Consider the following 13,458-nt stretch of genomic DNA (forward strand, 5'->3'; position numbering starts at 1 on the left):
TTGGGCCTTCGAAAAACTGATCAAGGAAATTTTATGTTCTCTCACTGAAGTTATTTTTTTCTTTTTTACCGGTCAACTTTATTTCAAAACTGAAAATAAATCTCTATAAGCTTCTGGGATATTTCATTAATAATAAACAGGTCGATACAGTAACGTGCAGTTAAAGATTTCCCGTCTGTAACGAGCTGGGAGCGCACAATACAGACGAGTAAGGCGATCCAGCAATACAGTCTCCAGTTTCACGCGTCGGTAGCGTTTCTTAAAATAGACACATAACCCTTTCCGCACCCAGCATGTAAATGATGTGTAAATGAACGAATTAGCTGTATAATGAAGGAATTAGCTATTCCCCTCCGATACTGTAATGGGCGCTGATATTATCTCCTTAGTAACCCGCTGTTTTGCCGCGGCCTTAACGTGTTAGTTTACCGCCTCCCCCTAGTAGGAGTTAGGACTGTGAGTCTTGTAACAAATCCATCGACACCACTTAAGATACTCAAACACAATAAAAACCAATTAAAAAAAAAAGCGATAAAGAGATGATCGAGAAAATGTAATGCTGTGGGACACATAAAACCTGTCAGAAAAAAATTTTTTTTTAAATACCTGTCACTTTCCGAATCGTGCGGTCATCCAGGCAGCGGCGGGAGCCGGAGGGCCGCGTGGGTCCAGGCGGCCGGCGGCGGGAGCCGGGTGTTCCATCGAGGCCGCGGGCGGATGGGCGCGCGTTGGTTTCAGGCGGGCGGCAGCGGGATCCGGGTGGGCGCGTGTTCAATCTAGGCTGCGGGCCGGGTCGCACAGGCGCGCATTCATCGAGGCGGAGGAGCCGGAGGCGAAAGCTGCCTCTGGCAGCCCCCACCGGCAGTGAATGAATGCGCGCCTGTGCGACCCGTGCGATTCGGCGCTCAAGGCGTGACGTCACGGCATGTGACTGCCTTGAGCGCCGAATCGCAGGGGTCGCACAGGCGCGCATTCATTCACTGCCGGTGGGGGCTGCCGGAGGCAGCTTTCGCCTCCGGCTCCTCCACCTGGATGAATGCGCGCCTGTGCGACCCGGCCCGCAGCCTAGATTGAACACGCGCCCACCCGGATCCCGCCGCCACTGCCGCCGCCCGCCCGAAACCAACACGCGCCCACCCGCCCCCGCGGCCTCGATTAAACGCGCCCACCTGGATCCCGCCGCCGCTGCCGCCTGCCTGAAACCAACGCGCGTCCACCCGCCCCCGCGGCCTCGATTAAACATGCGCCCATCCGCCCGCGGCCTCGATCGAACACCCGGCTCCCGCCGCCGGCCGCCTGGACCCACGCGGCTCTCGCCGCTGCCTGGATGACCGCACGATTCGGAAAGTGACAGGTATTTAAAAATTTATTTATTTATTTATTTTTTTATAACATTCAGGTTTTTATATTTTTGGTTTTTTGTTTTTTACACTTCCTGGTACCTGTCATTTCAAATGACAGGTACCAGCGCACCCAGGTTACTGTATAGGCGCTGTACTCAGCGCCTATACAGTAAAATGGGTTGCGCGGGCATAACCCTTCCCTATCGCTTTACAGCCACGGCAGGCATTTGCATGCAATTAGAAGAGAGTATCGGGGACTTAGTGAAGAGAACTGTGCGTGCGGGGAGGAAGGGTGCGCCTGACACTGCCGCACTGTTTCTACCGCGACCTTACTGTATCGACCTGAAAGTGATTATGTTGCTCTCTCTGGAAAGCTGATTAATATAATATGCTATAGCGATTACCTATCATAACCAGAATAATTTATCTGACCTCTTTTAGGAAAAAGAAAGAGAACTGGGTATAAAAAATATCTATGCAAACCGAATGCAAAAACACCTACAGAAGGAAAAACTCTCACCTCAGCACAAAGGTACAGTGCATCTGAAAGTATTGAATTTGGAGGCAATGAAGACGCATCAGGCAGGTTTCATGGCAGGCAGGAAAAGGGGGAAAAAGGACTGAGCAGTCCCAAGGGTCCTCTTTTTTATTGTACATTCATACAAAGGCAGATGATGTGTCATCACATGATTGGTTCCTTTCCACATAGCAACAGACGTATCACCACACTATTGGCTTGGCTGAGGGGGTGTGTACGGATCATTTCATTGGCTGCTGAATTCTATACCTCCTGTCTTTGTCCTGCCCCTGACTAGGGACAACTAGCTTTTCTTTCAGGCAATCAGGGTTAATTATAAGCTAGAGAAATACATTACAGTCAGGTATCCTCTCCTAGGCAGAGAGGTTTAAGCACAAGTGATGCTTTATTCAGCGCAAAGGTCAGGGAGAAGGGAAGTTAGTGTTAAACCCTGATGAAATGGCTTGCTGGCAAAGCTTATAATTCCCACAGAAAGGAGCTTGTTTTCTTTTTTTTTTGTTTTGTATTATCATTTAAATTTCGATAAACCTTTAGGGCATACATTTTCAAAGCGATTTCATGAGTATGTTTCTCTGCAGTTGAAGTAGGCTCTCCGGGGGGGTGGGGGGGGGGGTGGAGTTGGGTGGGCGACGAAAAGGATTTACGTGCATGCTTTCTTTTTTTTTTTTTTTAAAGTATGCACGTAACTCTACACGCACAAATTTACTCTTGCTCCTAAGCAGGTGTAACTTCTTGTGTGCATAGCCACGTGCATACCGGCACAACCTGTGAATTTTCAAAGCCAATTTATGGGCATAAATCTGCAAGTAAAAAGTACCCACAGAATTGAGCCCTGTTATAAAATTACCCTCCCTGATACTGAAATCTTTAAATTAACTCACTGTTGTTCCCTTTTAGACTGATCAGCTTCACTCCCATTCCAGGAAAGATATTGGATACAATTATTAGGACAGAGATAATTAAGCTGCTTAAAGATCAGGAGAAAATTAGCAACAGCCAACATAGGTGCAAGGCAGGTCTTGAACAATCTTAATTTCTTTTAATATCAAAAGCAAATCCATAGTTCTGCTATGCTCCTCAGTTGGCAGCACTGAACAGCTATGTAAATTAGCCGGATTTATCCGGCTAATTTACAAAGGATATTCAGCAGCACGGCTATACTGTTGAATATCCTCATAGAAATCACCACTTAGCTGGATAACTCATATCCAGCTAAGATTAGACCTGCTATTGAACAGGTCTAACCTATCCGTCTACCGTAAGCAGATAAGTCTGAATATGGGCACTTATCCGGCTATGATAGATAGATAAGTAGCTCCTCCCCAATCTGTCCATTAGATATCCTATCTACTTATCTGACTAAGTAGGGCTGAATAGCGGTATCATGATGGTCAAGATGAATCAATTCTGGCGACACAAAGGTATTGCTAACTCCAGCCAGATGTCATGATTTTGAACAACTTTTCATAAATAAAATCTATTACATCTGTCTAAGTTCCCTATGACTGATTGTTCCTTGACTGTTCCAAGTTGTGGGAAACAGAGCAGTGTTTCCCAGGCTGGAGGCACAAAGCCACATGGACTCCAGCCTTTTCGAATGCAGATAAAACTTTATTCAAGTTACAGCACTTCAGCCCAATAGAATGACTGCCTACCTTTGCAGTACACTTCCCAATCCCTGGGCTTTGGAGCAGCATAAATTTATAGGAGCTGCCTCTCCTGGAGACACAGGGACCTCCTGAACTCAGCTGGGTTATACTCTTATCCTACCCCAGCTGGTCCTGCCCTCCCGACTATCCCCTGCTCCACAGGTTCCCGCCCACAGAGCTCTCTCATTCTACAGTATTTAAGGTGGACCAGACATCCTGCATAGGTTTAAAGGGGAAAAGAGGAACACTGTCACATGAGCAAAGAAGCGAATGAGTTCTCCTCTTAGCAATGAGTGTTCTTCCTCATGCCCATTAAACTCTTGTCCAGCTGTGTTATTGAAGGTTCTAAGAGAAGATATCTCCCCATTTTTTAGCAGTCTCATCATTTTCTTTTTACACTGTTGAATAAAAGGCCTTGTTAGAGCCATCATGCTTTGTGAATTATAAACAGATTTCTTCCCTGACATTCTGGCAAAATTTATAGATGCAGCAGTTCTAAACCAAATAATGATTTTATTGAGGAACATTTGATTCTCAATCCTTATCAATTTGAATTTCAGAGATTTTTAGCACTGAAACTTTGCTTTTATCCAGTTTTGGCACCATTTGATCGTGGCCATTTCTGCTGCTTTCAGCACTGTTAATCACTATCACTTGAGGGAATGGGGAATTGGTGGAACAGTGTTATATTAGTTTAACTCACATCTTTCCAATTGTCAACAGATTCAGATCAGACCTTCTATATTTGTTTGGCGGAAGACAAGTATCAGGGTCCCTCAGGACTCCACATTGTCAACTAGATGATATTCGGTTTTTCATTCCAGCTTTATCTTTTTGGGAAAATACCTTTCAGTTGGTCTTGATCTGCCTCTCAGCAGTGAAGCATTGGCTGGCACTGAACATTGAAAAAAATTGAATTAATGATTCTAGAACAAGTCCCTACATGTGACAAATCAGCCTTTTTTTGCTTTAAACTTGTGAAGGCCATCAAGTAAAATGTTTTGGTACAATCCTTGATCCCAGTCTTTCATAAGAACATAAGATTTTCCATACTGAGTCAGACCAAAAAGGTCTATCAAGCCCAATATCCAACAGCGGCCAACCTAGGTCACAAGTACCTGGCACATTCCGAAAAGTCAACAGATTTCATGCTGCTAATCTCAGGGATAAGCAGTGGATTTTCCTAAATCCATCTTAATAATGATTTATGATCTTGTCTAAACCTTTTTTAAAAACTCAGCCACACTAACAGTTTTCACTGTATCCTCCAGCACCAAATTCCAGAGTTTAATTAGGCATTGAATTAAAAAAAAAGTTCTATTTGTCTTAAAATGTATCACCTAGTAATTTCATCGAATGCCCCCTAGTCTTTGTACCTTTTGAAACAGTACACAACCTATTTGCATTTATCCATGCCACTGTACTAATTACTTTATAGACTTCTATCATATCTCCTCTCAGCTGTCTCATCTCCAAACTGGAGCCCTAACCTTTTTATCTTTTCCTCATAGGGGAATTGTCGCATCCCCTTTACCATTTGGTTGCCCTTCTCTATACCTTTTCTAATTCTGTTATATCTTTTTTGAGATGCGGGGACCAGAACTGCACACAAGGTGCAGTTGCACCGTGGAGCAATACAGAGGCATTAAAATATTCTCTGTTTTATTTTTTATTCCTTTCCTAATAATTCCTAGCATTCTATTTGCTTTTTTGGCCATCGCTGCACAATGAACCCTCAAATTAATGTAGTTGTATAAGCAACATTCTATAAGTTCAGGATATTGAACCAATTAAGACTTTTGTTGGGCCAGTATGAGTTTCAGATGGGCATTATTTTTCTCTGATCTAGATTATTGCAACTCCGTCTGGCTTGGTGTCCCAAATTTTCTCATTTGGAAATTGCAAAGTTGCTCAGAATGTAGTTGCCTGGGTTCTTATGGACATAGGTATGAGAGAACCTATTACTCCATTCCTTAAAACATCACTGGCAATGTTATAGAAATCAGGCATTTGTTGTTGTTGCTGTCTACTCAGACAAAAAGATATTTAGTGGTGAATTTTCTTGAGAAACAGTCAGGAACTGCTTGATATATGTGGAAGTGGCAGACTGCCCTAGAGGTGGCCAAAAGTTCCAGGGCAGTAGTGACCTTGATGTATGTTGGCAAGGTGTGTCCTCGGTGGGTGGAAGATGCAGGTCATACTCTTAATTACTGGCATAGGTTTAGGTACAGAATCCTGCTGAAATCTGACCCTGTGCAAGACTTGCTGCTCTGACAGATTAAAAACTGTGCCCTATTCTTGTATATTCTCTGTAAGAGGTACTTCCTACTCCTCCTCTGTTCTCTCTTCTCAGCTGTTGTGTCTTGATTACCCTTAAGCTAATTAGAATCATTTTGATTACAGATTCAACATTGACTCCCACTCCCCAGCATTATCCTCTATTCCCTAAATCAGGGGTGGGCAATTAATTTTCCCATGGGGCCGCATGAGAAATTGGGATGGTTTTAGAGGGCCGGACTAATATAATTAACTCAGTTCTCAATAGCCCTACTTATGAAAAGACAGCAGTTTACCACCAATGTATGTCCTCTGAGAAAACACAACAAATAAGACCGATACAAACGCTTACATGCTAGCAAAATATCTCATCTCGGTAACAGACACAGAACCGACCTAACATACTCCCAGGATCTGTAGTAATGCACATAAACTAATCCGCACACAGTTACACCTGTATTATGGAATACACTCAAACAGGAGCAACCCTATCTATGAAAAGGCAACACTACAAATATTACATCAGACCCTAAACACCAATACACCTCTTATTAGGAAAACAGAACTAACAAGCAGCTATAGATCCCCAAACAGAAATAATTGTAAAACTATACTAATAAGCAGAATAAATGTTTCTAAACAGCTATGAACAGAATAACATCCAACAATTAAAAACTCATAAAAACTATTAAACATTCTCCAAACACCAATAAAATATTTCAAAAAAGCAGACATCACACAATTAAAATGGCAGTCAAGAAAAATAAACTTAAAGCCACCTTTACTTACCCCCTCCAGCAGCTCTCCTACTCCCCTTCCCTGCAGGCCATGGCACACACCAGAAGCAGCAGTAGAAGCTAAGCTCTATACTTATGGTCCTCTTCCTTAGTGCCCATGTCTCTCACACACACACCATACCAGTCATGCCCCCATGACCAGTTTCTGTCTCTCACACACCAATCATCTCCCAAACAGTCTTTGGCACACACACACCAGTCACCTTCCTGAACAGTTTCTCTCATGCCATACACACACACACAGGCTTCCCACTCCCGTGTTCTACTTGCATATATGGTCTTCTCACTCTCATAATCACTTTCTCTGTCTCTCTCTCTCTCACACACACACACACTCACTCACCAGTCTCTCACTCCCATGCTTGTTCTCTCCACATGCACAGGCTTCTCATTCCCAAAATCACTTTCTTTCTCTCTCTCACACACACACACACCAGTCTCTCACTCCCATGTTCTCTTTCAGATATACCGGCTTCTCCCTCCCATGATGTGTCTCACACACACCCGGGTTTCTCACTCCCATGCTCACTCTTCACATGCACAGGCTTCTCATTCCCATAATCACTTTTTCTCTCTCTCTCTCTCACACACACACCAGTCACCTAATCTCACTCATGCATACACACACACACACACAGGCTTCCCACTCTCAAGTTCTCTTTCAGATATACAGGCTTCTCCCTCCCATGCTGTCTCACACACACCCAGGTTTCTCACTCTCATGCTCACTCTCTTCACATGCACAGGCTTCTCATTCCCATAATCACTTTCTCTCTGTTACACATACACACCAGTCTCTCTCATTTCCATGCTCACTCTCCACGTGCACAGGCTTTTCATTCCCTGAATCACATTCTCACACACCAGTCTTTTTCTCTCACACACACAGTCACCTTACCAAGCAGTCTCTCTCTCTCATGCATGCACACTCACCCAGGTTTCTCACTCCCACAACTCCAGGCTTCTTATGCTCATGCTTTCCCACATACCCAGACTTCTCACTTCCATGCTTTTTCTCTCACACACACACACACACATCAGTCACCTCCCTGACTAATGCCTCACACTCTCACATACACATCAGTCATCTCCCTGAGCAATCACTTTCATTGTCTCTCACATACACACACACATCAGCTCTCTGACCACTCAATCACACTAGGCTGGCTGGCTGCTTCTCACTCTCTCTTACTCACTTCCTCTTCCCCCTACATATGTCACGGAGTTTTTTGCCGGTCTGCGGCGCGCGCTCCCGGTCTCTCCCGCTGGGCTGTCAGCACGTTCAAGCCCAGTGGGAATGGCAGCGGTGTTGGAAGAAGCTGTGGCACCCGCGGCTGGCCTTTTCTTCTTCCCGCGCCTGCCCCCCTCCCGTGACCCGAAACAGGAAGTGATACACGGAGCGGTGCGCGGGAAGGAGAAAGAGCCGTGCCGCGTCGGCTGCAGCATCGGTCCCCGAGCAATTGAACCAGCCGGCAATCGAGAAAGGAGTCAGCAGCATGAGCCCCCGCAGGCCAAGAAAGAAGAATCCCTTCGGCCGCGGGAGGCTCATGCTGCTGACTCTTCTCGATTGCCGGCTGGTTCAATTGCTCGGGGGCCGATGCTGCAGCCAACGCGGCACGGCTCTTTCTCCTTCCCGCGCACCGCTCTGTGTATCACTTCCTGTTTCAGGTCACGGGAGGGGGGGTGCAGGCGCGGGAAGAAGAAAAGGCCAGCCGCGGGTGCCATAGGTACATTGGCCATTGGGTACATAGGCCATAGGTACATTGGCCATAGGCCTATGTACCCAATGTACATAGGCCTATGGCCATTGGGTACATAGGCCATAGGTACATAGGCCATTGGGTACTTGCCAGGTTCTTATGGCCTGGATTGGCCACTGTTGGAAACAGGATGCTGGGCTTGATGGACCCTTGGTCTGACCCAGTATGGCATTTTCTTATTTTCTTATAGCTTCTTCCAACACCGCTGCCGTTTCCACTGGGCTTGAACGTGCTGACAGCCCAGCGGCAACGGCAGCGGGAGAGACCGGGAGCGCGCGCCGCGGACCGGCAAAAAACTCCGTGACATATGTAGGAAAGAAACTCGAGCGAAGGCACGCTGCCCGATTGGCCGGTGCTGGGCAAGGCTTGCCCAGCACCGGCCAATCGGACAGCGTGCCTTCGCTCGAGTCACTCTGCAAGGGAAGGCAGCAGTGCCTCATTCCCCGTCTGCTCTCAGCAGTGGGCGGGCCGGATTCAGACCGTAGGCGGGCCGGATTCAGCCCGTGGGCCGCCCCTTGCCCAGGTCTGCCCTAAATACACTCACTGCTAATCCCACCATATAACCATTTAGCTTAGTTAACTTCCCATATAGCCCTGCCTGTCCCAGCGACTCTCACTTTCAGACTCTAGTATAGCCCAGTCTCTCTCAGTTAACCCCCATTATGGCCCAATCTGTCCCAGTGTCACTGTTCTGCCACCTCCTAGTCCTAGCCCGCTGCCATGTTCATTACCTGGAGAGCCAGCTCCACCCACAGCAAGTGGCAAAACAGCATGAAAGTTTGAAGTTGTGCATGTAAATGAGCAGCAGTAAATGTATGCGTGCAGTGTTGATATTTGCACATCCCTTTTAAAATAGCTCATTACGTCTGTACGTGCAAATCATGAACCAACCAATCATGCCTACTTTTATGGGTGAAGGTGCACATACATGCATATCAGTCTATAAAATATGGAGAAGTGGATGTGCCACATAAGCATTTAATGTGCTTTACACATGTATGCTTTTGAAAATGTATCTGTAAGTTTGGCCATGATAGCAATTCATGTAATTTATAATTCAAATGTATTTTTTCGCAATGTTATTTCTTGCTCTGTGCTGCTCATTCTGTTTAGCTGCTGAAAGCTAGTCAAAAAATATATTAAATTAATCCAAGAAAAAAGGTATTGCCATATTGTATTAGTTAACCTTTATTTCCATGCATTCAAGTGGATTAACACAGCCACCCTATTACTGAATTTTAACATGCTGAAATCACTAATGTTTTATTTTAAAACTTCAGATCATCAAGAATGAGTAAAGGTATGCTTATTTTATTTATTTATTTTACAGAGGGAGGCTTGACAAAAGCTGTTCAAACAGAGAATCTTATGTTTATCCAGGATCCAAAGCAGGATGCTCTGGATATACACACAGAGGTACAACAAAAAAAAAAAAAAAAAAAAGTGTGATTATTATATGTGAGGTGATTTTCTTTAATTATTAAAAATTTACAAAGTTAATATTAAATAATCCTTATTTCAGACACTGAGGAAAAAATTATACTAAGTAATTAACGTTGTAAATCTCAAAAGAGATTACAGAAGGTAAAACATTTTAAAGAGAGGGAAAAAGAAAAATCAAATTGTTGAAATAAACCTTTAAAAAACCCATCATCATCCATAAATATCTACATAGAGAATTAATCGCTAATAATTCAGAGGAGGTATCTGAATCGATCAGGGTCTTCTGGCTATACCATGACCTGATGTGATTGCATAAATTCATCAAGTTGTTCAGGATTATAAGAGACACATTCCAGTTCTTTACAAGTCGTTCTGCATTTTGGGGGAAATCTTCTGCAAGGAGAAACCAGGCCCAGTTTTGCAGCCTCTACTCCCAGATTTAAAAAAAGTGTCTTTAGGTGCACCCAGCTATGAAGGAAGACATCGGGAAACATAGCTATTTTTAAGGGAAATAAAGACTCTCCCCCCCACGCCCCCCAACAAAAAGGAAGATTTTAAAAGGGCCCTTCAAATGCAGTTAAGGAAAATTGGGTTTTACATGTGTAGATGGATTTTGAAAATTGCTACAATAGGTTACATTTACTTGTGTAACTCCTTTGGAAATTCGCCTGTTTATATCTACCAACTGTGACTTTTAGGAGAAAATGAAAGAAGAAATAAATTTTGAAGCAGCCAAAGAGGGATCGAAGGAAGACGATTATCGAGGTACATCCCTGCATTTGTTGTTTTGTTTTTTTTCCAGCTTTATGTTTAGTAAGGAACTCTGCAGACACAGAAAACTGAAACAAGAATATTAAAAATGTGCATTTTTTTTTTTAAGGGGAGGTTAACAGCACATTCCTTGCTATGACATGAACTCTCCCTTTTTCCCAAACCCACTAAGGAGATTATCTTAGAGGGAAAGAAAACCCCATTACACTCAGTTCTAAAATCTTTTTTTTTCTTCTTTTAAAAAGGTGGCTTACAATTGAAGAATCAGATAAAACTACTAGATATATCATATTTCTTCAATTTAGCCATTGGTGTATGTCTATATCCATGTCTTTTTTAGGCTATTAAAACCACTCCGAGAAGAAAGGCTCAGGTCTCTTCCAATGAGCCAAAATGGCTCTCCTACCCACATGTACCAGTCTTTCAGTTAAGTTCCCAGAGTGTCCCAAAATACATCTAAAAGGTAACAATCCAAAAAGTCACAAGGCTAGGGCTTGAGAAATTCTCAGCCATGTGGCATCCTAAATTTGACTTTGAACCAGTTCCCAAAAGTAAGCTATGTTGGGACAATAAAAAGATATAGAAGAGGGTCCCAATTTCATCCCAGTTTGGCCAGCAACCATTTCTTCATACCATCCACATCTCCTTGAACCTTGCTAGGGTATAATAGACTCTCCTGATAATTTTATACTATTTCTCACACTATGAATCTGACATATGGTTATGGTACACTAAATCACCAGATGATAACAGGACAATGCACAGTACAGGAAATAAGAAAAAGAAGTTTATCTGAAGACAGGCAGGTTCACCATGTCAAATAAGTGGGTCATGTGAAATTCAGTGGGTCAAGAAATTCAGTGTTTTCTAGAAAAGACTAGAAATAAGAATTTGAAGCTTCTTACCTGCGACTGATACAGAGGGGAAAAACCCAAATGATGAAATCAAAAGAAGGAAATAGTTTCTTCAGAGACCTGTAAGAGGGAAAAATGATTGGAGGCCTATCCGACATTCCATTTCCCACTGAAAAGTCAGGTGGAGGAGGAGATTTATTCTGCAGAAAGTGAAAAATACAAAAAAAAAAACAAAACTTGAAAAGGGCTAAAAGACGACTAGAAAAGTAAGCAGATAAAATAATTTTTCTGACCATGGCCAAGAGAAAAATGTGAATGCTGGAGAGGAAACTGCAGAGCCTGCTGGAATATGTCCAACTAAGCCAGAAGGAAAGGAAAACCAAGAGCTGCCACAGCATGGGAAGACACGCACATGCACAGAAAAAAGTTACTAGCTTTTTCCAGAAATTACTAGTGGGTGCCATGCGACTCACTTGTGACTAGTGAACTGTCTTTATTTATTTATTTTTAATTTTTATATACCGACCTTCTTGCATAAAATGCAAATCAGGCCGGTTTACACTGAAAAAGTAAACAAGCAGGAAATATAATTCCTTAGTCGAATACATAGAACATCTAGAATTACAAATGTAACAGCAAACTTGTTGTCTTTGACGACAACTTAACAAATAAGAATTTGCAAACTTTGTCCTTATTGTTTGGTTCACAGCCCTTCCACACTGCCTGATTTTAAAAGGCCGCTCATATAAATTTTGGATGTTATGTATGTGGCTGGGCCTTGTGTGCACCGTGCGTATTTTATACCGGTCCGGCCACACGCATATCCCGATACGAGCCGAAGTGCCAGCCTGTCTGAAAGAGGTGGGACAGTGCCATTAGCCACTGTCCTGGGGAAGTGCGCGCAGTCTACTGCTGCTCCAAAGGAGCAGCAAGGTAAATAACACCTTCCTAGCCATTATCTTTTTTTGTTAGGAGTCAGGGAGGAGAGGAGAAAGGGTAGAAAGGTTAGGTAGGGGTATAGGGAACTGAGGAAGCCCTACAAACATAGTCGCATGTAGGTTTTTTAATTCCCCCACCTGCATGGATTTTAAAATCTGGCACACGCGATAACCGTGTAACATGAGCATGCCGATGCAAGCATGTTATAAAATGTGCATGTTTTAAAATCTACCCCACATCTGCGGGAACAAGAGGGCATTCAAAGGTTAACACAAAGAATCCCAGCCTGCAAACACTGTATATTCAGACAGAAAAGCAAACCTTAAAAGATCCTTTTAACAGGCCTCATTTAGAGGCATTTCCTGAGAGGAGGGGGGGGGGGGGGGGGGCCTGAGGTGGTTCAGGCTGATGAGACTCATCTCCTAGTTGTGTGCAGTTTTGGATTAACCATTAAGCAAAATAAGCAGGTGCATAGGGCACCACAGTGTTGAAAATTTGCATTTTTTCTATTGCCCCCCCCCCCCCCCCCCTAGTTATAAGTAAATAGTTTTCTTATATTGCTTCCTACTATTTAGTGTTAAATAACTTAACACCCAAGAATGAAAGAAATACATAGGTGAGGTAGCAAAAAGACCACCAGACATTTGCAAGTTGTTTTTTTTTAAATAAGGAATTATGTAAAAGAACAAGAGGGAGTTTAAACTGAAAGGATAAAGCTCTTGCGTTGCTAGGAGTAGAGGCTGAAATTTACCAAGTTTAGCAGTTTAGGTGACAGCTGATTAGTCAATGACTCCAGTGCCCTGGTCGGACCATTTTTTACTACACTCCAATATTTCATTCAAACCTGAGAAAATCAAAACATGTACCCGAGTCAATCACATTTAACTTTCACCCCCCTTTTAAGATAGAGGATTTACAACGGGAATTAGAAAATAAGCTAGTTAAAATTGATCTGTCTGAGGGTACTAATGCCACGCGCTGCTGGTTTAAGATTACTTCAAAGATAGCGGATACTATCAATCCAATAAAAACCAAATGTATTACTGTAACAAAAAAAATCAAACCCATGGTACAATAATCACATCAA

General features: G+C 43.4%; 1 protein-coding gene across 5 annotated transcripts in view; it reads left to right on the plus strand.

The window, feature by feature from the left end:
* Nucleotides 1–13,458, plus strand: part of LCA5L (lebercilin LCA5 like) — a 71,404-nt gene that overhangs the window by 54,467 nt on the left and 3,479 nt on the right. For all 5 annotated transcript variants that reach the window (XM_029578258.1, XM_029578256.1, XM_029578257.1 and 2 more), the window contains 3 exons: nt 1,785–1,875; nt 9,695–9,780; nt 10,506–10,572. In XM_029578258.1, the coding sequence (XP_029434118.1) occupies nt 1,785–1,875; nt 9,695–9,780; nt 10,506–10,572 (244 nt within the window). The remainder of the gene's footprint in view (nt 1–1,784; nt 1,876–9,694; nt 9,781–10,505; nt 10,573–13,458) is intronic.

This window comes from Rhinatrema bivittatum, chromosome 15, assembly GCF_901001135.1.
Source record: "Rhinatrema bivittatum chromosome 15, aRhiBiv1.1, whole genome shotgun sequence".
Taxonomy (NCBI): Eukaryota; Metazoa; Chordata; class Amphibia; order Gymnophiona; family Rhinatrematidae; genus Rhinatrema; species Rhinatrema bivittatum.